This window comes from Primulina tabacum, chromosome 5 (genome assembly GCF_025594145.1).
Source record: "Primulina tabacum isolate GXHZ01 chromosome 5, ASM2559414v2, whole genome shotgun sequence".
In the NCBI taxonomy this organism is placed as follows: Eukaryota; Viridiplantae; Streptophyta; class Magnoliopsida; order Lamiales; family Gesneriaceae; genus Primulina; species Primulina tabacum.
Window position 1 is genome coordinate 40770752 of NC_134554.1, and position 26263 is coordinate 40797014.

The following is a 26263-nucleotide window of genomic DNA, read 5'->3' on the forward strand; positions in this document are numbered from 1 at the left end:
ATGCGTGAACATTTAAAATATCATGAATTTGTGCTCAGAGCGCTGCCAGGACCATCATCTCACCCCAGGTGCAAAATGACCATTTTGCCCCTGGAAACCCAAAAATTACCATTTTGCCCATAGACGTAAAATTTCACGTTTTTGACATTTTCTTAATTCCATTGACTCTAACATGTCCCAAATAATTATTTAAGCCTACATGAATTTTCTAATATTTTTATTTGGCTTAAATCGATGACTTTTAAATTAATCTTTAACTATAACATATTAATGCGTTTTAATCCCGAATTAAACCAAACCTTAGCATAAAATTCCCAAATTAAAAACTTAGACTTCTAATAATTATTTGAGCTTAAATATAATTTTTCATAATTTTATTAAGCTTAAATTTAGGCGTTTCAATTAATCCTTTAATCAACGTTTCCTGCGACGATTAAATCCCGGATAAATTCAAAACTCATTATTTTGATACGAAGCTTACCAAACTCCTTAAAATGTCTCAAAACATATTTAAAAGCATTCTTAGACGTAAACTCAAGTCCATTTCATAACTTAACCGGATTGTTTTAAAACTTGGATCGGGGTCCCATTTTTTTAACCTTAATCGAACCAAAACTTAACCCAATTTTTCCTAACTCAAACCATAACTTAAACAACTCATTCTAAATCATTTACTACTTAAATGATGTCCTTAAACCCATAATCCTTCGGCCAATACCTACTGTACTAAAATAAAGTCTCGGCCTCCCCTTATTTTTGTACAATCCATAACTCACACATGGCTCCCACCCTTGAATCATTCGGTCCACCTCCTCCCAATCCATGTCCAGCTTTAAAACCAGCAATTCTCGACCTCTCATGACCCATAAAACAAACCCAAAAGCTGCTGGAATTCTCCAGCACACTAGCCTCCATCCATGACGCAACAAGGCTCGGACATCTTCTTCCTAACTTAACTCCGGATTGGACCAGCCTTAGACTAAACCATCCTATGACCAAAACAAGCTCGTGGACCTCCCTTTGGACAGACTCAACCACGCCCCAAGCCCCCAAACTAGTGGACGTGCAGCACGGCTCCACTACCCTCCCTAATAATCACCGAGATCAACCTTGTTCCAAACCTCTCCGAACCGTTCAAGGGTCACGACCAGCCACTCCTAGCACTCTCCCTGCCCCATCACGGACCCAAGAGAGTCGGTTCCTTGGTTGGGATCGAGCCACGCCCGGCTGGAAGCACTAAACCCTCAAAAAACGTGGCCCCTCTTCACATCTCCCCGATCGGCCCTCTTACCACGAGCATGCTTCGATTCCAGCCTGCTATCCCTTCCTTCTCGACGCTTATGGCCCCTCATGGCTCTCATCAGCAACCCCTTGCACCAGGAAATTTAAACGTGAAATGCAAAAGAGTGATACATGCATGGACCGAAACAAACAAAACATGGAACTCGGATCTGCACATGCCTAAGGAAACCTCCATAAACAACACACATAACAGTATATATATGACGTAAATGATGCAGAAATAAGGGTACGGGGCGTGCCTTGATGTATTAGACGCGAGGAGATCGAAGAACGAGCGCCGGAAGGATTTCTTTTGCAAACACAAGAAGTAACCGAGGGACTTTCAGCCGTGGGAGGATAAAAATGATGGAACCGTGAGAATAATGAGGAAATTGAGAGGGTGTCGGTTGGTGGATAGGATAATTGGTGTAGGGTAGGTTTAGGTTTAATTTAAGTGTAGTTTAGTTTAATTAAATTATGTACTAATGAGCCTCAATTAAAATAAAAAGGGTTTTAAGCCCAATAAGCTTAAAAGTTGGCCCATTAATTCCAAACACACTCCCAAAAAATATTTCGTGTTGAAAAGTTTTTTAAAATATTAGCCGAACCCTCAAAAAGTCCTCCGATTCGATAAAATTTACGTGCCGTTAAAAATTAAAATCATACGGGTAAAAACCCAATAAATCTCATTTTCTGAAAAATACCTTTAAAACATCTTATATTAATTAATAAAAATGAATCATGTTATTAAAATAATTTTCCTGAAAATTCTCTGTTCTCCGATCCTCGTTCGAGCGCGAAATGCAACTTAAAAATCTTTAATGCATGAACCTTTAAAATTTCATGAAATAAATTCTATTATGCAATAATTATGCATAAAATGCATAAAAATAATTAAACCCATAATTTATGAAATAAACCTGCATTTAATGCTTTAAAACAAATTAATAAATTACCAAAGAAATTTAATAAATTGCATGCATGTGGTTTACGTGAACCTTCAAATTATCGGGACGTTACACGTGTTGTGTGCTGGTGTTGTCAACATCTTAGCACAACACCAAACTTCTGATACACATTAAATATATTATTTTCCTGTAAGTTTATGCACAACAGCCCTTTCAAGTGGTATCAGAGCTTCCGCTTGATACACTAAGTGAATGATTCTGGTTTTCTGTTGTTTTTACAAGAAAACATACAAAATTTAATGGATCAATTAGCTTCAAGCACTACTTTTAGACCACCAGTATTGGATGGATCAAACTATGCTCTCTGGAAAGTCAAGATGAGAATGTATATTAAATTTATCGAAGAAAGAGCTTGGCAACGAGTCTTAGATGGTTGGTCTCCACCGAAAATAGTTGATGATGATGGGGATAGTAGAAATAAACCTGAGAGTTCTTGGTCTAATGATGAAGTCCAAACTTCAAGCTTTAACTCAAAGGCGCTCAATGTTGTATTCACCTCTGTAGACATCAACATGTTTAGCCTTATCACCAACTGCATCTCAGCTAAAGAAGCATGGGATATTCTTCAGAAGCACTGTGAAGGGTCTGAAAGTGTTCACAAAACCAAACTCAGAATGCTAACTTCAAAATTTGAAAGCCTGAGAATGGAGGAGACCGAGGCTATTGTGGAATATGATCGAAGATTACGTGATATTGCTAATGAGGCTTTTAGTCTCGGTGATCCGATGTCAAACGAAAGATTGGTTAGCAAGGTCTTGAGATCACTTCCTGAACGCTTCAATATAAAAATTTGTGCAATTGACGAATCCAATGACACTTTGACACTTAATCTGGAAGACTTGATCAGCTCCCTCCGAACGTTTGAGATGAATCTGGACCTACAGAAAAGAAATAAAGGAAAATCTATCGCCTTACAATCCACTGATGACTCCATGAACAGCCTAATTCAAGAGGCACATGAATCCGATCTAGGTGAGGAGTCAATTTCCTTGATCACTAAAAAATTTGGTGACTATTTAAAAAAATGGGAGACAAGAAGAAGACTCTTTCGGCACCAAAACCTTCCTTTGTTCCTTTTGAAAGGAATAAAATGCCTACACCCACTCAAGGGAATCTCAGATCAAGGAATAAGGCATTTGATCGAACAAAGACAAAGAAGCTTGACTCCGTACAATGTAGAGAATGCTCTGGATTTTGTCATTATGCAAATGAGTGTGCAAATCGACTACGTAAAAACAAAAACATGGCAGTTACATTGAGTGATGAGGACACTGATGAAGATCGTGATTCTAAGGTAGGAGATGACTGTACCTCTCTTACTGCCATCCACAGAGATATGTCGAAACTGCAAGTAAATCCATTCGGTGTTGCCACTGATGTTGCAACACCAGGACACAACACCAAGACAAAATCACTGTGTCTTAACACAAGATCTCTGGAAAACTCAGATGATGACAAAATCCAGGGATCCGACCAAGAAGAGCTCACCTTGAAAATTGTCCAGATGATGTATGAAGAACTTTATGATGATTGGCTCAAGAGAAATAAGACAAACACCATAATCTCAAAAGAAAACATTGAGTTAAAGAGCAGCCTGTCTCGACTTGAAGTCTTGTTGAGTAGAAAGGACCTCGAACTGTGTAAAGTCAAGGATGATCTTGAGAAGGCTTCAAGGACACTTGCAAAATACAACTCGAGCTCATCAAAACTTGATTCAATGCTGTCTATGGGAAAGGAAGGGAAAATTGGTCTTGATATGTGGAAAGTATATTTGAACCTGGTGAATCGTCCAATTCTGGTCCCAAGGTCATAGTATTCGTGAAGGGTACTGAAGACTATGCTACTCCCTTGACGAAAAATTCACCCATGAAACATGTCCAAAGCTCAAAATTGACCTCTGAACAGAAGTTGAAAACATCAAGTTCAGCTTCCTCACCTTCAAAAGTTCACTCCTCAACAAAAAGGTCACAAGCCAAAAGGCCGCTGTCAACTTCAAAATCCAACCAAAGAAAGCGTCATTTCATCTGTCACTATTGCTAAAAGGCTGGGAACATCAAACCCTTCTGCTACAAACTGCGAAATGAATATCTGAATTGGCATTCCAATCGGGTGTTGAAGCAGGTGTTGTCCAACACCAAGCCCAACACCGGAGTCATGAACTCTTCTGTTAAGCAAATATGGGTACCTAAAACTGTAAACCGATGCAATGTCATTTATAATTCCCTAAAAACTAACATTGCAGGTATATGGTACTTTGACAGTGGGTGATCGCGACACATGATTGGAACTAGAGAACACCTCACTGATTATATTGAAGTAAAAAGTGGGCGTGTAACCTACGGTGGAGGTGCTAAAGGAAAAATTGTTGGCAAAGGAACCCTGAAAGTTGACGGACTTCCAGAACTACACAATGTTTTACACGTTGAAGGACTAAACTCAAACCTAATCAGCATAAGTCAACTTTGTGATGATGATTTACATGTTAAATTCAACAAAAACAATTGTGAAGTTTTCGACAATGCTAATATATGCATAATGTCAGGTGCTCGATCTGCGGACAATTGCTATCAAGTAGGAGAAGATGATGACTGCCGGAGTGCCACAGTAAATGATCTAGATCTCTGGCATCAAAAATTGGGCCACGTGAGCTTCAAGAACTTAAAGAATATGTGTAAGTTCGATGCTGTGAGAGGTATGACTAATTTAAGTTCAGGTAATGCCTATATATGTGGACCTTGTCAGAAAGGTATACAAACGCGTGTTGCCCATCTGGTGTTGCAACACTTCGGGACAACACGATGCCTTGAACTATTGCACATGAATCTAATGGGTCCAATGGACGTTGAAAGTTTGGGTGGTAAGAAATACACTTTTGTTTGTGTTGATGACTTCTCACGTTTCACTTGGGTAAGTTTTATTAGAGAAAAATCCGATACCTTCGATGTCTTTAAAAAGTTGCATGCTAGAATTACTAATTTGCATGATGCGAAAGTAATTAAAATTTGAACTGGTCATGGGAAAGAGTTTGAAAATTCTCTTTTTACTTCATTGTGCGAAAAAAAAAAGGAATAACACATGAATTTTCAGCCAATAAAACTCCTCAACAAAATAGAATTGCAGAAAGGAAGAATCGAACTCTTCAAGAAATGGCTCGGGTCATGCTAAGTTCTAAACATGTGTCAAAACATTTTTGGGCCGAAGCTTTGAATACTTTATGTCACATTTCCAACCGTGTAGTTTTTAAGGAATGGATCTACCATGACATCTTATGAGATTTTGATGGGAAGAAAACCAAACCTTAAGTACTTTCATATCTTTGGTTGTGTCTGTTATGTTCCAAATGATCGTTATCATCTTGCGAAATTTGACTCCAAAATTGATAAGTGTCTATTTCTCGGATATTCAATGAATAGTAGGGCTTACCGTGTTTTCAATCTGAGAACTAGAACAATTGTTGAGTCAGTTAATGTAGTGTTTGATTATTGTGCTGACATAACAGGAAAATCTAGAGAGGATGATACTGAAGGACTACTGGATACAAGTGAGCCATTGACCAGTACCGGTGTTGTGACTGGTGCTGAAACCAGTAAGGCAACACAAGGCACAACACCTCCTCCAAACAGAACAGAAGTCGTGGAAGATGAAAATGTCGATGATGATGATGTGATAATCAACAGTGAGAAAGATATTCCCAGTAAAATTCAAAAGAATCACCCATCATCACAAATTATTGGTGAAGTATATAAAGATGTGCAAATAAGGAAAAAGGAGAAGGTTGACTAGCGAAAGATGATCGGTTTAGTGTGCATTTGCTCCATTTTTTCTCAAGTAAGTCACTCATGCTTTGTATCTTTGATTGAACCCAAAAACATTAACGATGCATTAAAAGATGAATTTTGGGTCAAAGCAATGCATGAACAACTGGAACAATTTGTCCGCAATGATGTATAGGATTTGGTTCCCAGACCTTCGAATACCAATGTTATTGGAACAAAATAGATATTTAAAAATATAACAGATGAATTCGGTAACATTTATTTGAAATAAGGCTCGATTGGTAGCTCAAGGGTATACACAGGTTGAGGGGGTGGATTTTGATGAAACATTTGCACCTGTAGCACGAATTGAGTCTGCCCGATTATTACTTGCTGTTGCATGTCATATGCATATTAAATTGTATCAAATGGATGTTAAGAGTGCCTTCTTGAATGGAATTCTGAATGCAGAAGCATATGTTAGTCAACCTAAGGAATTTCAAGATTGTCACCACTTGGACCATGTCTACAAACTGAAGAAGGCCATGTATGGACTGAAACAGGCTCCACGGGCATGGTACGGTAGTTTAGCCGACTATCTGATAAACTTGGGCTTCAAACGAGGTGAAGTTGACAAAACCCTTTTCATTCAAAAACTGAAATCTAATATTTTGATATGTCAAGTATATGTAGATGATATTATTTTCGGTTCTTCATCTCAAATACTTGTGAATAACTTTGTGGATTGCATGTCATCACAATTCGAAATGAGCATGGTAGGAGAACTAAATTTCTTTCTTGGATTACAAGTCAAGCAATTGCATGATGTTATATTTTTGTGTCAATCCAAGTATGCAAAAAATTTGATCAAAAAATTCTCAACTGACAGCTCAAAACATATGAGAACTCCTATGGGGTCGAGTGAAAAACTGTCCAAGAATGGTGTTGCCGAAGGTGTTGACAACACCATGTATCGCAGCATCATCGGTAGTCTTCTGTACCTAACTACTACTCGCCCCGATATCATGTTCAGTGTGTGCTTATGTGCTAGGTACCAAGCAGATCCAAAAATTTCACACCTAAAAGCTGTGAAACGTATTTTAAGATACATTGCAGGTACACTAGAATTAGGTTTGTGGTACAAACATGAAACAAACACAAACTTGGTAGGATTCTCTGACTCTGACTGGGCCGGTGATATAGACGATAGGAAAAGCACTTCGGGTGGGTGTTTTTATTTAGGAAACAATCTTGTATCATGGACTAGCAAGAAACAGAACTGTATATTCCCTATCCACGGCTGAATCTGAATATGTGGTAGCTGCTAGTTGCTATTCACAACTTGTGTGGATGAATCAAATGATTGAGGACTATGGGTTCCATAGTGATACAATGATTGTATACTGTGACAATTCAAGTGCCATAGACATTTCAAAGAATCATGTTCAACACTCTCGAACAAAACACATAGATATAAGACATCACTTTATTCGAGACTTGGTTGAAAAAGGAATAATTCTACTAGAATTTGTTAGGACTGAGAATCAACTGGCTGATATACTCACGAAACCATTGGATTTTGAAAGATTTTCCAATATTCGGAAATCTCTCAGTATGTGCGTACAATAATCACACACGCATGTTGTCGTCGGTGTTGCCAACACCAGGTGACAAAACCATTTTTGCATGTCTGTTATTATGATGCTAGGCATACTACATAATCACATTCATCTTTATTTTGTGTATAAAGTCTGAACAGTGAAGGTAATTTCTGAAAAATCTACTCAGATCTGAACAGTGAAGGTAATTTCTGAAAAATCTACTCTCTGAGTATTCATACTTCCAATCAAATGTTGATGATTAAATTATGATCAATCCAAGAAATCTAGTAGTTGAGGATGTTCATGGAAATCGTGATCTTGTCTAATGTGAAAAAGTTCCTTGGAAAATGTGAGCATAAGAAGAAAACCAGAAAAGAGGTAAACAAAAAATATTAGAAGAAAATGGAAAAAGCTACCTAGATGAGTCCATTGAAGACCGTTCTTCTAGTGTGAGAGCTACCACTTCTAAGTATAAATAGTAATGGAAAAAGCTATTTAGGAGAGTCATTTGAAGACCGTTCTTCTATTGTGGTAGCTACCATTTCTGAATCAAGAGAAAATTTTATGGAAGTTTGAATAAAACTCAGTGGTGTTGCCAGGAAATGTTGCCAACACCAAGTTCAGACATAACACCTTTTCTACACTGACTGACATTTCGATAATTCATCATATTGAAGGCATATTAAGGACATGCATATTGTTTTTAGTTTTGTGAATTAATCATGTACAATGACATATTAGTATCTGACCCTTGATAGTGATAAAAACCTTGATTACCTAAGATCTAGAATTTATGTGACATCTTGCATCAGTGGGTTAAAATCGACGTGGGTTTCCATTGGATGATCCTCTGGAATGTTTCAACACTGAATAGGAACATTTGTTTGGAGCAAGGGCGAAATAGCAATTTTGTAATTGGGAAAAATCGAAAATGTTACCGTTGAGCCCAGAGAAATTTTTTTTACCGTTACTGTGCAACGTTTCGGAATTAAAAATTATTACCGTTGCAGCTAGGGTTTTTATACCAAATCAATTGAATTTTGAACAAATTGTTTTGCCCTCTTCTCTCTGATTTCACGAAATTGACTGTTGCTCCCTGTTTCTCTCCTTCTCTGTGACTTTTTCAATTTATAGTTTAACACTCTCCTTCTTGAAAATGGCAGATAATCAATTTGATACACAGGATATTCGGAGTGAAATGGTGACAAGGCACTGTGTTCCTCACCAGGAGGGAACACCATTAACAACACCACAAATTGAAACTCCAGTTGAGAATCCTCTACAGGTAGTCCCTGTTGCTTCTGAACCTATACCACTGGAGGAAATTCTTCCAGGAGAACCTGGAAACCCCTTTGATGCTGACAACCCTCCTGATTACGAAGCGTATCAGCGGGCTTTTCCTCCACAGTCTTGAATTCATCTACGGCGATCAAAACGGCAAGCGAGGTATAGCCCCAATTTTGACGAACCAAAGAAACCACGTATGTCCTCCTATGTAATGCCCGAATTTTGAAAAAAATAAAATTGTGGCAGTAGTTGTGATGGTTTATGGCTTTACGTTATGGTATGAATGGTAATGAATGTTATAGAATTGAATAGATAATGGATGGGTAGAATCAAAGGTTGAATTTGAGCTAAATAGGTAATGGAAGTGCAGAAACGGTATGAAAAATGTGGCAGTAGTTGTGGTTTTTAGCATAATATTTTGTATATTGATCCAATTGATGTGAGGCCACTTTCATTAGAAAGATAAGACATAAGGCTATAACTTTTTTATTTTGAGTTTTGGTCAAATCATTAGGGAAAACGAGCCAAAAGCGCCCTGAAGTGTGTCGTGCGTATCGTCGTTCCTACAATGACAAATATTGGGAGATTGAGCATAACTTTTTACTCAGACCTTCAAATGACATGAGGCTAATTGGAGATGAAAGCCAAGACATAGGGCTACAACTTTCCTGTTTACCACTTTTTCTAATTCGGAAGGAAAGAGGCGTTTCAAAAGCGATCTTTACAGTAGCTGTGCGCAGAGCGGCGCCCGAGCGGTAATAAACGGCCGCCGAGCGCCCAGCAAGTTAAAAAGCGTGTTTTGAGGTTTGGGAAGGCATAAAATCGAATGGGATCATCTTTTTACTCATTTTCCTTCTCCTTCTTTTCTCTCCATTGGTTTAGAGCTAGGGTTCTTCATTCTCCTTCAATCCAATTTTTTCCAAGACATTAATCTTTGATTGAAGCCTTAATCTTTGCTTGGAGATTAGAAGTTCTTCTCCTCAAGAGTTTAGAAGCAAGGTAAGAAAATTTATTTCCTTGTTTAGTGATTGAAGGGAAAACAATGTGTTGTTTGGTTTGAGTGTTGAGGTAAAGTTGTTAATATAATGATTGATGGTATTATTATTGTATGTATTTATATTTTGAAAAGAAATGGAATTGAAGGTAGGGGCAAAGTAAAGGAGCTAACTCTTTAGCATGCATGTCATGTGTTTGATAAAATGATTCAATAAATGTTTTTATGGCATATTACGGTTAAGAAATTTACGGATCTTGATTCGAAGCAGTATTGAATTAATGATGAATTTTGAACAGAAACTACTTTGTTTTGATAGATGATCAAAGTTCTTGAGTTATAGCAGAATTCAAAGGTTCAAGACTTCTCACCTACACATTTAGATCTTCTTTTGGTAATATTTGAAAGGTATGTTACGGTCGGTAACATACGAGGTAAAAGTATCATTTTTATTTTAAATTGAAAACTCTATGGCTCGATGAACTATTGGTGATTTGATGATGATTGTTGTATTGAGATGAGTTGATTATGATATCGAAATGATGATATTGATTTGCATCATTACATTGCATATTGAGCCACTTTTTGATTCAAATTTGATATGGCGGAGGTCGCCTTGATTTATTGATTTGTTGGACGTATGGGGCTATAGTTGAGTTGGCATAGTGTATGCGGAGGTCGCTGCTATGGCCTGAACACTCTCTATAGGCGCACCATAGTCCTGGGATTGTAGAACACAGCACCCCTCCCCGAGCGGATGAGTCGGTGGATGTTGCTGGGTGATTCTATTCCCTTGGGTACCCTATGACCAGATGATTCACTTGATCTTGAGATTTATTGATAGCCCACAGCTTCTGATCATGCATTTCATTATATTGCATCTTTATGAATTTTATATGAGATATTTGAAATGTTAATTCTCATATGTTATTGATTGTATCATACTGGGTTTATACTCACGGGCACGTCGGATACCTCTTATTTTCATGTGCTTGACGATAGGTGAGGTGAGGTTTGGGATGCCAGAGTCCAGCTCCAAGCGAGGATATACGAGTTAGAGTGGGATTCTCGGGTCTTAGGAGCTATGTGATGATGTTTGGATTTCTTTGGTTCACTACTTTTTGTTGGCATGTTGAAAATTATATTTCAAACATTTGAGACCATTAAATTATTTTGACGATGTTTATGTGAATTTGTGAACCACAAATTATGTATTTACTAAATCATTTGGTTTGTTACAATTATAATTATTACTATTAGATTTCGGACCCGGGGCCCCACATTAGGTGGTATCAGAGTGTATGATATTTGGGAACAGGGTAGATCGAGTCAGTTCGAATTGCTTGATCATGTGATATATTTTCTAGCATTTTCACTGTGCCGTAATGTGAAATACAAGATCATAATTGAGATACTCTATTGTTGAGCTATATTCGAGATTTTTGAGATTATTGAGTCTCGAGAGCCAGAGATGATTGATACAAGATTGAGATGATTATGATATTGTGATTTATCAATGTTTGATCTATTGTATATCAGACATGGCCACTCGTGGTAGAGGTCGTGGTAGACCTAGACAGAACATACCAGTGGCGCAAGATCAAGGTAGTGCTACTCATACTCAGATGGATATAACTCCGACTCCGATGGAGATATTGTTAGCTACATTTCAGTTTTTGCACCCACCGATGTTGAAGGGTACCGAGAATGCATTAGAGTGTGAGAACTGGTTGGAGAATATGGATCAATTATTTGAATATCTTGAGTATCCAGATGATCGTAGAATCAAATTAGTTGTTCATCAGTTATTGGATGTTGCTAAGAGTAGGTGGATCATGACAAAGAAAGCTTTAGAGGGTCGAGATACGATTGTTACCTGAGATATTTTTAAATCTGAATTTTATCAGCGTTTCTTTCCTACCTCTTACAGGAAAGATAGGGGAGTCGAGTTTGCAAATTTAAAGCAGGGAAATCTGAATATTGAGGACTATGTTGCTAAGTTCTCGAATTTACTGAGATTTGTTCCTCATGTAGCATCCGATGAAGAAGCTAAGGCTGATCACTTCATAAATGGTCTTAATCCTGATATCTTTACCCTGGTTAATACTGGAAGGCCTAACACTTTTGCTGAGGCTCTTGATAGAGCAAAGGGAGCTGAAACCGAAATCAATAGGCAGAGAGGTTCTCAGTATTCGCAACGACCCCAACAGCCACAGTTCCGACAGCAGTTCAGACATGGTAATAGTGGCAACATAAGAAAGCAGTTTAGGGCTAGAGGGAAGCAATTTAAGAGGCATGGCAGTAATTTTTCGAATTCTAGTGGATCGAGACAGTCTGGTTCAGTTCAGAGCACTGGTTATTGAGGCACAACTTGTGGTCAGTGTGGTGGTAGACATTATACTGATCAGTGTAGAGGAATCTCAGGAGCTTGCCACTTGTGTAACCAGGTGGGACACTATGCTCGAGTGTGTCCTAATCGTGGGAATGAAATATCTCAGAGTGGGATATCATCGAGACAGACACCTCACCAAAATCGTCAGACCCCTACAGTTCATTCTTATCAGCAATCAAACCGGTCAGATCAAAACAAACAGAGTGGTGGCCACAGGGCAGGACATCCACCTAGACAGCAGGCTCGAGTTTTTGCACTCATTGAGGATGAGGCACATCATGCTCCAGATAATGTCATTGCAGGTAATTGTTTTCTCTCAGGTTATCCTGTTTATGTTTTGATGGATACGGGTGCATCACATACTTTCATATCTGAGCACTTTGTCTCATTGCATTCATTGCATTCTATACCATTATCATCTACCTTATTTATTTCTACTCCACTAGGCAAAGTGATGAGGTCAGCTGAAATGATAAGTGGTTGTGAATTTCGTTATGATGATAATGTCATTGAGCTTGATTGTATTATATTGGAGATGTCTGATTTTGACTGCATAGATGGTATTGACATGTTGACAAGATACAAGGCTACTGTAGATTGTTTTCAGAAGATTGTTAAGTTTAGGCCTGATATGACAGATCACTGGACATTCTATGGTAAAGGTTCTCGAGCTAAGATTCCTTTGATATCTGTTTTGTCCATGACTCGTTTGTTGCAGAAAGGAGCCGAATGTTTCTTGGTTTATGTAATTGATATTTCAAGGTCAGTACCTAAATTGGCAGATATTCCAATTGTTAGTGAATTTTCATATGTATTTCCAGATGAAATTCCAGGATTTCCTCCAGTCCGAGAGGTTGAGTTCAACATTGAGTTGATACCAGGTACACAGCCTATTTCTAGAGCTCCTTATAGGATGGCGCCAATTGAACTAAAGGAACTAAATGAACAACTTGAGGATCTATTGGCTAAAGGATATATAAGACCAAGTGTTTCACCTTGGGGTGCTCTAGTTTTATTTGTGAAGAAGAAAGACGGGCCTATGAGGCTTTGTGTCGATTATAGACAGTTGAATAAAACCACAGTAAAGAATATGTATCCTTTGCCAAGGATTGATGATCTCTTTGACCAGTTGCAGGGTTCTTCAGTATATTCTAAGATTGATTTAAGATCCGGATATCATCAATTAAGAGTTAGAGAGAAAGATGTGCCTAAGACTACTTTTCGTACCAGGTATGGGCATTTTGAATTTTTTGTTATGCCTTTTGGGTTGACCAATGCACCTGCGACATTTATGGATTTGATGAACCGTGTGTTTCAAAGGTATATAGATCAATTTGTTGTGATCTTCATTGATGATATTCTTATTTATTCAAAATCTGAAATTAAGCATGCCGAGCACTTGAGAGCTGTTTTGCAAATTTTGAGAACTGAAAAGTTGTATGCTAAATTATCGAAATGCGAGTTTTGGTTGGATAGAGTTGTTTTCCTTGGACATGTGATTTCAAGTGCTTCTATATTAGTTGATCCGAGTAAAGTTGAGGCAGTCATCAATTGGTCTAGACCGATATCAGTTCCTGAGGTACGTAGTTTTATGGGTTTGGCAGGCTATTATCGCAGATTTATTGAAGGATTCTCACATATTGCGAGGCCAATTACACAGCTGACACAAAAGAATGTACCATTTATTTGGTCGCAAGCATGTGAGGCTAGTTTTGTTGAACTTAAGCAGAGATTGACTAGTGCTCCAGTTCTGACTATTCCATCAGGTGTAGGAGGATTTACAGTGCACACTGATGCTTCACATCAAGGACTGGGTTGTGTATTAATGTAGCATGGCCGTGTGGTTGCCTATGCTTCACGACAGTTGAAGTCACATGAGTCTAGATACCCAGTGCATGACTTGGAACTAGCAGCAGTGGTTTTTGCCTTAAAGATTTGGCGTCACTACTTGTATGGGGAAAAATTTGAGATATTCACCGATCATAAGAGTTTGAAATATATCTTTTCACAAGCGGAGCTGAACATGAGACAAAGACGTTGGTTAGACTTGTTGAAAGACTATGATTGCGAAATAAAATATTATCCAGGCAAGTCAAACGCAGCAGCTGATGCTTTGAGCAGAAAAGTATGTAATATGTCTTTGATCACTAGCAGTGTATCTGATTTAGTAGAAGAATGTTGTCTTTCTGGTTTGGATTTTATGGTAGATACTCAACCTATAAGAGTATTTATGATTTAGGCGGAACCCGAGTTGTTTGTCAAATTAGAGAGGCCCAAAAGTTAGATCAAAGCATTCAGAAATTAGTTGAACTTGTCAAATCAGGACATCAATCAGAATTTCAGGTCAATAATGAGGGTATTTTGTTTGTGAATGATTGTATTGTAGTTCCTAATATTTCAGAGTTGAGGATACAGATTTTGCGTGATGCTCATTGCAGTAAGTTCAGTGTACACCCTGGAAGTAAAAAGATGTACAATGATTGAAGAAACAATTTTGGTGGAAAAAAATGAAATCTGACATAGCAGAATTTGTATCTCGTTGTTTGAATTGTCAACAATTGAAAGCAGAAAGAAAGCGACCAGGAGGTCTTTTGCATAGCCTTAAAGTTCCAGAATGGAAGTGGGATCATATCACCATGGACTTTTTCACGAAATTGCCGAGGTCGTCGAGGGGTTGCGATGCAATTTGGGTTATCGTTGATAGATTAACCAAGTCTTCATGTTATATTCCTTATCAGATGACATATAGGCATGATCAGATGGCCAGATTGTACATCAGAGAAGTTTTGAGATTGCATGGTGTGCCTAAGTCAATTGTATCAGATCGTGATCCCAGATTTTCTTCTCATTTTTGGCAGAGTTTACAAGAGGCCCTTGGTACTCGTTTGCATTTGAGTACATCATATCATCATCAGACAGACAGACGGTCAGAACGTACTATTCAGACATTAGAGGATATGCTGAGAGCTGTAGTGATGGATTTTGGTATTGGTTGGCAGGATTCGTTACCACTTGTCGAGTTTTCTTATAACAATAGTTATCAAGTGATCATTGGAATGTCACCATTTGAAGCACTATATGGCAGGAAGTGTCGATATCCTCTATATTGGGACGATTTATCTGAAGCACCAATTGTAGGACCTGATATGATAAGAGATATGACAGAGAAGGTGAAATTGATTCAGAGTCGTATGAGAGCTGCTCAAGATAGACATGCTAAGTATGCGAACATCAGGAGACGGCCGTTGATTTTTGAGAAAGGTGACATAGTTTTTCTGAAAATATCTCCTTTCCGTGGTACAGTTAGATTTGGAAAGAAGGGTAAATTATCACCGAGATTCATAGGTCCGTATGAGATTTTGGAACGTGTTGGTGATTTGGCTTATAGATTAGCTCTTCCTCCTGCATTATCAGGTGTTCATGATGTTTTTCATGTGTCCATGTTGAGGAAATATCATCCAGATCCTTCTCATGTACTTCCACCCGATGAAGTTGAGTTAGATCAGAATTTGAGCTACATTGGGAGACCGATTAAAATTCTAGATAGAAAAGATAAGGAACTCAGAAATAAATTGATACCGTTGATTAAAGTACAGTGGAACAGACATGGTGTCGAAGAGGCAACTTGGGAATTAGAAGATAAAATGAGACATAAATATCCAGAGTTATTCAAATGAAGTACGCTTCTATTCTCGGTTTTATTTTCAGTATTGATCATTACATCTTAGACTTGAAAGAGATGATTGATTTCGAGGACGAAATCTATTTTTAGAGGGGAGGAATTGTAATGCCCGAATTTTGAAAAAAATAAAATTGTGGCAGTAATTGTGATGGTTTATGGCTTTACGTTATGGTATGAATGGTAATGAATGTTATAGAATTGAATAGATAATGGATGGGTAGAATCAAATGTTGAATTTGAGCTAAATAGGTAATGGAAGTGCAGAAACGATATGAAAAATGTGGCAGTAGTTGTGGTTTTTAGCATAATGTTTTGTATATTGATCCAATTGATGTGATGCCACTTTCATTAGAAAGATAAGACATAAGGCTATAAATTTTTTATTTTGAGTTTTGGTCAAATCATTAGGGAAAATGAGCCAAAAGCACCCTGAAGTGTGTCGTGCGTATCGTCGTTCCTACAATGACACATGTTGGGAGATTGAGCATAACCTTTTACTCAAATCTTCAAATGACATGAGGCCAATTGGAGATGAAAGCCAAGACATAGGGCTACAACTTTCCTGTTTACCACTTTTTCTAATTCGGAAGGGAAGAGGCGTTTCAGAAGCGATCTTTACAGTAGCTGTGCGCAGAGCGGCGCCCGAGCGGTAAGAAACGGCCGCCCGAGCGCCCAGCAAGGTAAAAGGCGTGTTTTGAGGTTTGGGAAGGCATAAAATCGAATGGGATCATCTTTTTACTCATTTTCCTTCTCTTTCTTTTCTCTCCATTGGCTTAGAGCTAGGGTTCTTCATTCTCCTTCAATCCAATTTCTTCCAAGACATTAATCTTTGATTGAAGCCTTAATCTTTGCTTGGAGATTAGAAGTTCTTCTCCTCAAGAGTTTAGAAGCAAGGTAATAAAGCTTATTTCCTTGGTTTAGTGATTGAAGGGAAAACAATGTGTTGTTTGGTTTGAGTGTTGAGGGAAAGTTGTTAATATAATGATTGATGGTATTATTATTGTATGAATTGATATTTTGAAAAGAAATGGAATTGAAGGTAAGGGCAAAGTAAAGGAGCTAACTCTTTAGCACGCATGTCATGTGTTTGATAAAATGATTCAATAAATGTTTTTATGGCATATTACGGTTAAGAAATTTACGGATTTTGATTCGAAGCAGTATTGAATTAATTATGAATTTTGAACATAAACTACTTTGTTTTGATAGATGATCAAAGTTCTTGAGTTATAGCAGAATTCAAAGGTTCAAGACTTCTCACCTACACATTTAGATCTTCTTTTGGTAATATTTGAAAGGTATGTTACGGTCGGTAACATACGAGGTAAAAGTATCATTTTTATTTTAAATTGAAAACTCTATGGCTCGATGAACTATTGGTGATTTGATGATGATTGTTGTATTGAGATGAGTTGATTATGATATCGAAATGATGATATTGATTTGCATCATTACATTGCATATTGAGCCACTTTTTGATTCAAATTTGATATGGCGGAGGTCGCCTTGATTTATTGATTTGTTGGACGTATGAGGCTATAGTTGAGTTGGCATAGTGTATGCGGAGGTCGCTGCTATGGCCTGAACACTCTCTATAGGCGCACCATAGTCCTGGGATTGTAGAACACAGCACCCCTCCCTGAGCGGATGAGTCGGTGGATGTTGCTGGGTGATTCTATTCCCTTGGGTACCCTATGACCAGATGATTCACTTGATCTTGATATTTATTGATAGCCCACAGCTTCTGATCATGCATTTCATTATATTGCATCTTTATGAATTTTATATGAGATATTTGAAATGTTAATTCTCATATGTTATTGATTGTATCATACTGGGTTTATACTCACCGGAACGTCGGCTACCTCTTGTTTTCATGTGCTTGACGGTAGGTGAGACGAGGTTTGGGATGCCAGAGTTCAGCTCCAGGCGAGGAGATACGAGTTAGAGTGGGATTCTCGGGTATTATGAGCTATGTGATGATGTTTGGATTTCTTTGGTTCACTACTTTTTGTTGGCATGTTGAAAATTATATTTCAAACATTTGAGACCATTAAATTATTTTGACGATCTTTATGTGAATTTGTGAACCACAAATTATGTATTTACTAAATCATTTGGTTTGTTACAATTATAATTATTAGTATTAGATTTCGGACCCGGGGCCCCACATCCTACTTCACTCTCGATCCCGACTTCTCATCAGGAGATGACTCTGGTGATAACGACTATGAGTTGGTTGCCCAAAAGCGGTCAACACTTGCTAAGAAGTCTTCTGCTCCTTCATCCTCCTCCGCTGCTCCGGCTGAAGAACCAACTGAACCTCCTCCAGAGGTTTGCTTCTCTTCCGAAGATGAACAATCCCTAGCCGACTTTCTTAACAGTCTACGGGAAGCAAAAGCTACATAGGAATCGGTGCCTGAAGGGAATGAAGCTCCATCGAACTCACCTGCAGAGATTCCATCGAGATCTTAGTCTGGATCTGAAACTGAAAGGACTGATACTGACTCTGGTCCGGCTGCCAAGTCTGATGATGATGCTGTTACAGCGGGTGTTGGCATCGATGTTGAAAACACCCTGGACAACACTGATGATGAAGACTATGATCTTGATAATGCATTCTCCAATGCCTTCTACTCTGAGGCTGCTGTGAGTCAATGGCATCTATATGCACACCGTGAATTTGTGGAAGAAAGGAATATAGATGATAAGGTATATGAAGGGTGCAATCTAGTCTCGTTTCTCCAGAATCGACAACTCCTCTCAACTGTCAGCTCTGCTCTGCCTTATGCCAAGAGACTAGTGCGTGAATTTTACTGCAATCTCACTGATACAGTCGGTAATGATGCCTCAGTACGCTATGGACAAGTGTTCTTGCGTAATGCCATTTACCAATTCACTCCGGCTGGTATCAATGAACACTACGAAGCTCCAAACATCCCTGAAGACAACCCCCCTGTTGACATTGATGAAGTCTCAACCGTACTGACTGGAGGTGTCATCACCAAGTTCCCTATTCTTCCACATCGCTTGGCAGCTGCGAACTTAACATCGTTCTATTCAGTCCTCCACAAGACCGCCATCCGAAATTGGACCCCCTCATCAAATATCACCGTAGTTACGAGCCCTCAGGCCTTTGTTCTGTACGATATTGGTACTGGAAGAAGATTTGACTTTGGCAAGCTAGTTTTTTAGACGATCCTCCAATTTGCTGAGGGAGGACTCAAGTCTACACGACTCCCCTTTCCCTCTCTTATCTATGGTCTTCTTGAGACACAAGGGTTTGACAGGGAGGAAGAGGAACCCCTGGTTAAAATGGGAGAACCACTGAAAATTGTCTCCGCATTTTTAAAAAGCAATCGGAAGGTAGATCTTTCTTGGTCTGCTGCAGATGTTGCACAGGCAGTTGACAAAAGTGTCCCCTCATCCACTGCTGGTGTTGCCTCGGGTGTTGGCAACACCTCTCAATCTTCCTCATCTACGTCTGAAGACTTTATCAAGCTCACCACTTCGGAAATACATGCCCAAATTGCCTTCGGACTTCAACAGATTCAACAGGCCCGTGATACCATTGCCTTTGCAACCCAGCAGATCACTCAGTCCAATGCCACAATAGCTTACTTTGAGAATCTGATCGCTGACTACCGGGTTCTTCTTGAGGTTGGCATTCATTCTGGCCAAAAAGGGGGAGTGGCAAGTGATGAGTCTAATAATGAAAAGGATGACGAAGCTTCTGCATATTCAAATTATAGTTTTCTTGATTATTCAGTGTCTTTTTTCGTTTTTGTTGTTTCTCTCTTCCTTTGTTTATCCTTCCTTCATGCTTGTGTTGAATAAAAGTGTGTTTACTATGTTGAGCTAACATGAATTCAAGGGGAGATGTATTTTCATAACTCAGGGGGAGTTGCGAACTGGTTAATCATCTCTTTTGGAAGTTTTTGTCCAGAAATGCAACAAAGGGAGAGATTGAAAGTAATCGAGTATTCCTAATTCAATTATTATTTTTATTGTTTGCATTTCTAGACTAATTTATTTATCTGTTTCCTTAAATATAGATAATCTTATTTTTGGGTATTATTCAATTACTTTGGGAACTTATCAATAAGATATACTATATCTTGTGTAGAGTTTGATTCTATTTAAACACTGGTTTCTTTGTTGATAGATATGAGAGGATCTATGAAGATCTAGGTTAAGAACCGATACCAAGATATATAAAGGTGAATTAGAGAGAGGCACCACAGGACGGCGGTGCACAAAGCTTTGATAAACCTAGTTCGGTATTGAAGATTTACACGAAGAGTTCAAATGATTGTTTCATGGTGTTGTCAACTCTTGAAGAACAAACACTGACTCTGAGTGTTGATCGTCCAGCGCTTGGTGTTTCTGATTTTAGTTTATACATCTTAGTTTTATTGTTAAATTGTTGGTTGATATTTTATTCCTTGGTGTGTCAAGTAATTTAGTGTTTGGTTGTTTCACTAGTATTGGTTGGTGTAACCTGATTACTTGTTTTCTAGTGAATTTCTTGCCATGAGGCATCTCACAAGTATTCGTATTTGTGCATAATTTAACTCTGGTATCTTCCTGTTCATCGCATTTATATTTGCTTATAAAACTGTTAATTTCTGCTGTCGTGTTGTATGCTGGTGTTGTCAATACCTTAGCACAACACCAAACTTCTGATACACATTAAATATATTATTTTCTTGTAAGTTTATGCACAACAGCCCTTTCAGATCGTTTGTCAGGTAAATGCTGACCAAACTAATGATGCTTAGCTGGTCTTTTCGGACAATTAGCAATACTGAGACTAACACATGGTCCGTCTCTCACGGGGCAGCAGCGGGGGATCTTGGACAATGTACTAAAGCTCATACAATCAAACAGAAAGCCCCAAGGGCGTCATATTCTACGAGCCCAAACTATGCGATTGAATAAATCCTCCTCTATCTATTGCGGGTCAAGGGCTCCTTCAAATCACATGTTGCTTTCTACCACATCGTTTCAAACGAAATTTTACCATCACATCCCTCTAATTTGGAACCAGTATGGAATTGATTTAATTATTGGATCATGAATAGTCATTGGTTTAGAACATAAACATCGTAATCTAGACTATTTATATTCTTATTTTAAAATAAGAATATGACGTGATATCTATATGTGGAACAATTTTTATGAAAAATGTGTGAGTGAAGAAGGACAATGTATGCATGTGTACATATATTGGAGAAGAATTTTAGTCACATGGATAAATATTGAAGTTAAGTAAATAAAATAAACAGTCATGATCTTATCTTTTCTTTTTAAATCTTAAATTTATATCATCGAAAAAAATAACATTTTCTTTGTCATATAGATCTTTCAGACAACTCAATTTTAATAGCAGACAAATCTGCTTGATCATCATCAGTATTTCGAAAAATCAGATTTTTGTTCACATCGTTTGCTATCCCTATTCGATCAAACATTGAGAGTCATCATGTCTCATTTTTCCAAAGATTGAAATTTGGTGGAATAGGCAGCATGGCTGTAGCAAACACACAACAAACTTCAATATTTTGGGGGCTCAATTACAAAAGTAAAAAAGGTTTGGGAGGCGTTTACAAAATGAAACTAATCTAAGGGGGTTTAAAAAACAAAAGTGTAATATTATTATCATATAAGGATAAAATTGAAAGAAAAAGTTGGTGTCCCCCAAGTGATTACTATCATGTCCTCACCCTTAATATAATAGAATAGATATATTAATTTTCATTTTTCGTTTTTATTTCTTTTTTATCGAAATAGCAAAATGATGACATGTCACCAAAAATTACTGATATAACAACGTACAAATAAATTTATGTTATGTTTGATTTCGCGTCAATACTTTAATAAAAAAAATAACAAATTAAAAAGTATATAAATTAATCACCGCAAAAATAAAAATGGGACCCCGATCAATTATTCTTGCTAGCGGGCCAGACAAACCAACGAGGACAGCAGCTAAACGACATCGTTTTCCCTTATCTTCGAATATCACCATTTTCTTGCCCAAGTCAAAAGCTCACGGGTCATTGAAAACCACTCTTGCATTTTTCACACTCAAATCTCCTTTGTCCCCATCGATTTTCAGATCTTCGATCTAAAATGGCTAAAGATCCAGTCCGCGTCCTCGTCACCGGAGCTGCAGGTGTAACTTCACGAACTGTACCATCGATTTCTGGAACTTTTGATTTTTTTCACTGGATTAAGATTTACGGCTGATTGATTTACAGAATCGTAGATCTCTGTGCGCATGATTGTTGGATTTTCTTGTGAAGAGTATTTATTTGTTTAGTAGTTATCGAGTATCAACATTCGTTGATCTGATTTGTCAGATCTTTTGTCCGATTCTACTGAATTGACTCTCGGTAGTTTTATGTATGTTATAATACTTAAATTCTCGAATTATTTGTCCTGAAGTTTGGAGATCGGAACCTATAGTGGTGTAATTTGCTTTAGAACTTTGCAAGATTCCCTTTTTAATGTTTCTGAGCATTCATGATTCCACTGTTTACTTGAGTGATTTGGGGAAGTAACACTCCAGATATTTTGATGAGCAACCATGCGTAGGATCTCGCTGTCGATTAGTAATGAGTTTAGAGTTTGAGCTTTATTTATTTATTTTTTGCTTTCGATGCCATTGGCATCTCTTATTAAAAGTACGTATGTTTGCTTGAGGATGCAGCTGGAAGAGCATGAAATGTTGTTTAAATGGTTAACTTTCTGACGTGGTCGCATAAGTTTTAAGTTTTTTTATTATAGTTCTAGTCTCAGGAATGAAGGGTCTTTTGTTCAAGAATGTGTGAAATAGTATGTTTTTATCCAATTATTGGGAAAAAAAACTGGTTTACCAAAATATGGCTTAACCAGTTTTGTTGTAAAAATATGGTACCCGCCGATCAGTTCGGCAGAATTAATGTGGTATTTCGGTAGGCGGAATCAACATTTGTATGTATTTTTAAATTTTGTCAGTAGCCGGTTTGCTGGGCCCCGCCAACCCTAAAACCAGTTTGGTTCTAAAATTTTTCATTAGTTTAAATAGTACTGCACTATAGACTCGCTTTAATTTGATGCAACATCGACGTTCGGTTGGAGAGAATCGTTGCTTCATTTTGGTGTTTAACACCGAAGACACGATTGGTGTTTAACACCGAAGACACGATTGGAGTTGCTCTAATGCTTGTATTAAGTTGTAAAACTGAAATATATACAAATTGATAGTGCACAATTTCATTTATTACTATATCAGTTTATCTTCTGTTAAGTGGGAGAGACCCTCAAGCTTGTGTTCTCCACATTTGCTTGTGCAATCAACGTTGGGATTGTAACATTATATGCGTTATTTGCTATGTAAAAGACTACAATATGCTGTAAATTCTCCTGGATTTGGTTGGATTTCATGTGAGGCATGTAGTTATTGGTTCTCGTTGGCTTTACAGGACAAATTGGATACGCTCTTGTTCCCATGATTGCTAGGGGAGTTATGTTGGGCGCAGACCAGCCAGTGATCCTTCACATGCTTGATATTCCACCTGCTGCTGAGGCACTTAATGGAGTTAAAATGGAATTGGTGGATGCTGCATTCCCTCTTCTGAAAGGTTGGTATTTTAGCTTCCAGGCTATGGTTTATGTTGAAGTTTCATGTTTATCGACTGCTTGAATGAGATTCTGGTTAAAGGAATTGTTTATGGATTGTTTCTTTTCTTGTGTGAGAATCAGGTGTCGTTGCTACAACCGATGTTGTGGAAGCTTGTACTGGTGTCAGTGTTGCTGTAATGGTTGGTGGATTCCCTAGGAAAGAGGGTATGGAGAGGAAAGATGTGATGACGAAGAATGTCTCCATATACAAGTCTCAAGCTTCTGCTCTTGAGAAACATGCTGCTGCTAACTGCAAGGTGATTATTAGGAAAATTGTTTATCTTTTTGTTTCAACTTAATTGTTGTATACTACTGTCAGTTTCGGATCAAACAAAATAATTTTTACGGAACTCATCCGCAATACCATTATTTAATATGTTAGCTGTATTGAGAATGATTTCTGATCTCTAACAGATTAAATATTCATTTTGATGCACGTCAAAAATATCATTTCTACTAATCTAAAGAACCTTTTGAATGTGGGATGAAATGCGAAACACATTTAGCAGCTTAGATTTCTGTTACAACCCATTGTAACTTTGTCTGGCAAGTTTAATTTAATTCGCCTTGCTCTCATTTCCAGGTTTTGGTCGTTGCTAATCCTGCCAACACCAATGCATTAATTCTTAAGGAATTTGCACCATCCATCCCAGAAAAGAATATCACCTGTTTAACCAGATTGGACCATAACAGGGCCCTTGGACAGATTTCGGAGAGATTGAATGTCCAAGTATCTGATGTTAAAAATGCAATTATTTGGGGAAATCACTCCTCAACGCAGTATCCTGATGTCAACCATGCGTCTGTCAAAACTTCAGCTGGAGAGAAACCTGTCCGTGAGCTTGTTGCTGATGATGAATGGTATGGAAGTATGTTTAAAAATTTATTCATGATCATATTTCTCAAATACCCATCCATTTTTTCTTTTTCCTCCCAATTTTGTCAGGTTGAATGGAGAATTCATTACTATTGTCCAGCAACGTGGCGCTGCAATTATCAAAGCTAGAAAGTTTTCCAGTGCACTTTCTGCTGCTAGCTCTGCCTGTGACCATATTCGTGATTGGGTGCTTGGAACTCCAGAGGTAGATGTTGACCTTTTGCCTGATCCATTGGATCTGACTTTGGAGTTCTCTCTCGATTTCTTCTACGGTTTCATTGAACATATCAAATGGTTGATACTTGATGCATGTTCTTACCTTGGTTATACATTATTCAGGGTACTTGGGTTTCTATGGGCGTATACTCTGATGGCTCATACAATGTCCCAGCTGGACTTATCTATTCATTCCCAGTTACATGCAAAAATGGAGAGTGGTCCATTGTCCAAGGTGAGTATGTTTGTTGTGAGGGCTAAACATCAAACTATTTTTTCGTGCTGGTTATTTTGGTCTGGAATCTCATAAGTTAAACCACCAATCGATATTATGCTTTTATGGTTATAGCTCGTAGGATCCGTCTTCATTAATTTCAAGTACCGGACATAGCCTCAAAGAAAAGAAATGGATGTTCAAAATGAAATTGATGCAAGGTTATTTGCGCCGGGTGATCAGGGGATGAAAAAATTATAATTTAAACAAAATTGCACCAGAGATGAGAGATTTAGGTAGTTGACTTCAATTACTGTAGGTTAAGACTTCTATGATGTTGATTACCATCTGTTGACGAGTTCTCTTCTAGAGAATTTTACACAGCGCACCTTGGTGGCTCTATCCATCTGATCCTTGATTATTTTCAGTAACTTTTTATCGAAGCTTATTTTCAGCGAAACTTCATTGATTCTGTACTGGCTCAACTTTGTCCCTAACTTTAAGTCACATTTCTTTGGTTTTTAATTTCATTGCCTTTCAGACTTCCATTGTCGAGTCACATATTGTCTGTAGGCTATTTTTTTGTCAACGTGATATAGCAAACGTGTTTTTAAATCTCTTGAGATTTGCAAAAGGTTTTCTTTCTTCTCCTTTTGATCAATCCAATTCACTCATTTCAGGTCTTCCTATTGATGAATTTTCACGGAAGAAATTGGATTTGACTGCTCAAGAGCTCAGTGAAGAGAAAGAACTGGCATATTCTTGCCTCTCTTAGTTTCCCGAGTTGGCGCAAATTGGTATCGTCTTTCCCTTTCTGTGATAACAGAAATACTAAGAGTTTTGAATAATGCAATTGTTATTTTCTTGTTCAATGGTTAATGATGGATATGCTACTTATCTCCATCACATCCCTTGATCTACTTTATGTTAACTTTAATCGAATACACTTCTTGACAGACTTTGAGTTGAAAAAACAATTCGATTCGCCAGTCCTTGTTATACCTAGCATTCTGTCTATCCTTGTTATTTCAATACGATGTTGTTGATTTTGAGTCGATTCACGGGAAATTACTGGAAAATATAATTTATCACTCCTGTGTAAAAATATTTTGATTTTCACTAGGTGATGAAGATATTTTTCCTAAATGATGTATTGCCTGCACAGACGATACGTAGAAATCTCAGTAGGTAAGAATTTGCTTCATCCATCAACAATGCAAGGGATTTGCAAAGGGATGTTAGTTTCTTGTCGACCAACCATTTTCTTAATTAATATATAGTTTTTATAATAATAATAACCAACGGATCTTTGCCAATGCGTGTACGTA

General features: G+C 37.9%; 1 protein-coding gene across 1 annotated transcript; it reads left to right on the top strand.

The window, feature by feature from the left end:
• The first annotated feature begins 21916 nt into the window (after window positions 1-21916).
• LOC142547688 (malate dehydrogenase) lies at window positions 21917-25934 on the top strand. Its single transcript, XM_075656080.1, has 7 exons — window positions 21917-22138; window positions 23430-23588; window positions 23710-23885; window positions 24212-24489; window positions 24575-24710; window positions 24845-24956; window positions 25616-25934. The coding sequence occupies exons 1-7, from the start codon at window positions 22096-22098 to the stop codon at window positions 25708-25710; spliced, it is 999 nt and encodes a 332-aa protein (XP_075512195.1). The 5' UTR covers window positions 21917-22095; the 3' UTR covers window positions 25711-25934.
• The last annotated feature ends 329 nt before the right edge of the window (window positions 25935-26263 follow it).

What these genes read in the sequence shown, in the direction of transcription:
- LOC142547688 (XM_075656080.1), top strand. Translation starts at nt 22,096, where the DNA reads ATGGCTAAAGATCCAGTCCGCGTCCTCGTCACCGGAGCTGCAG. An exon ending in CCTCGTCACCGGAGCTGCAG is followed by an intron (nt 22,139 to 23,429) that starts GTGTAACTTCAC and finishes TTGGCTTTACAG; the next exon opens with GACAAATTGGATACGCTCTT. An exon ending in GGGTGCTTGGAACTCCAGAG is followed by an intron (nt 24,711 to 24,844) that starts GTAGATGTTGAC and finishes TACATTATTCAG; the next exon opens with GGTACTTGGGTTTCTATGGG.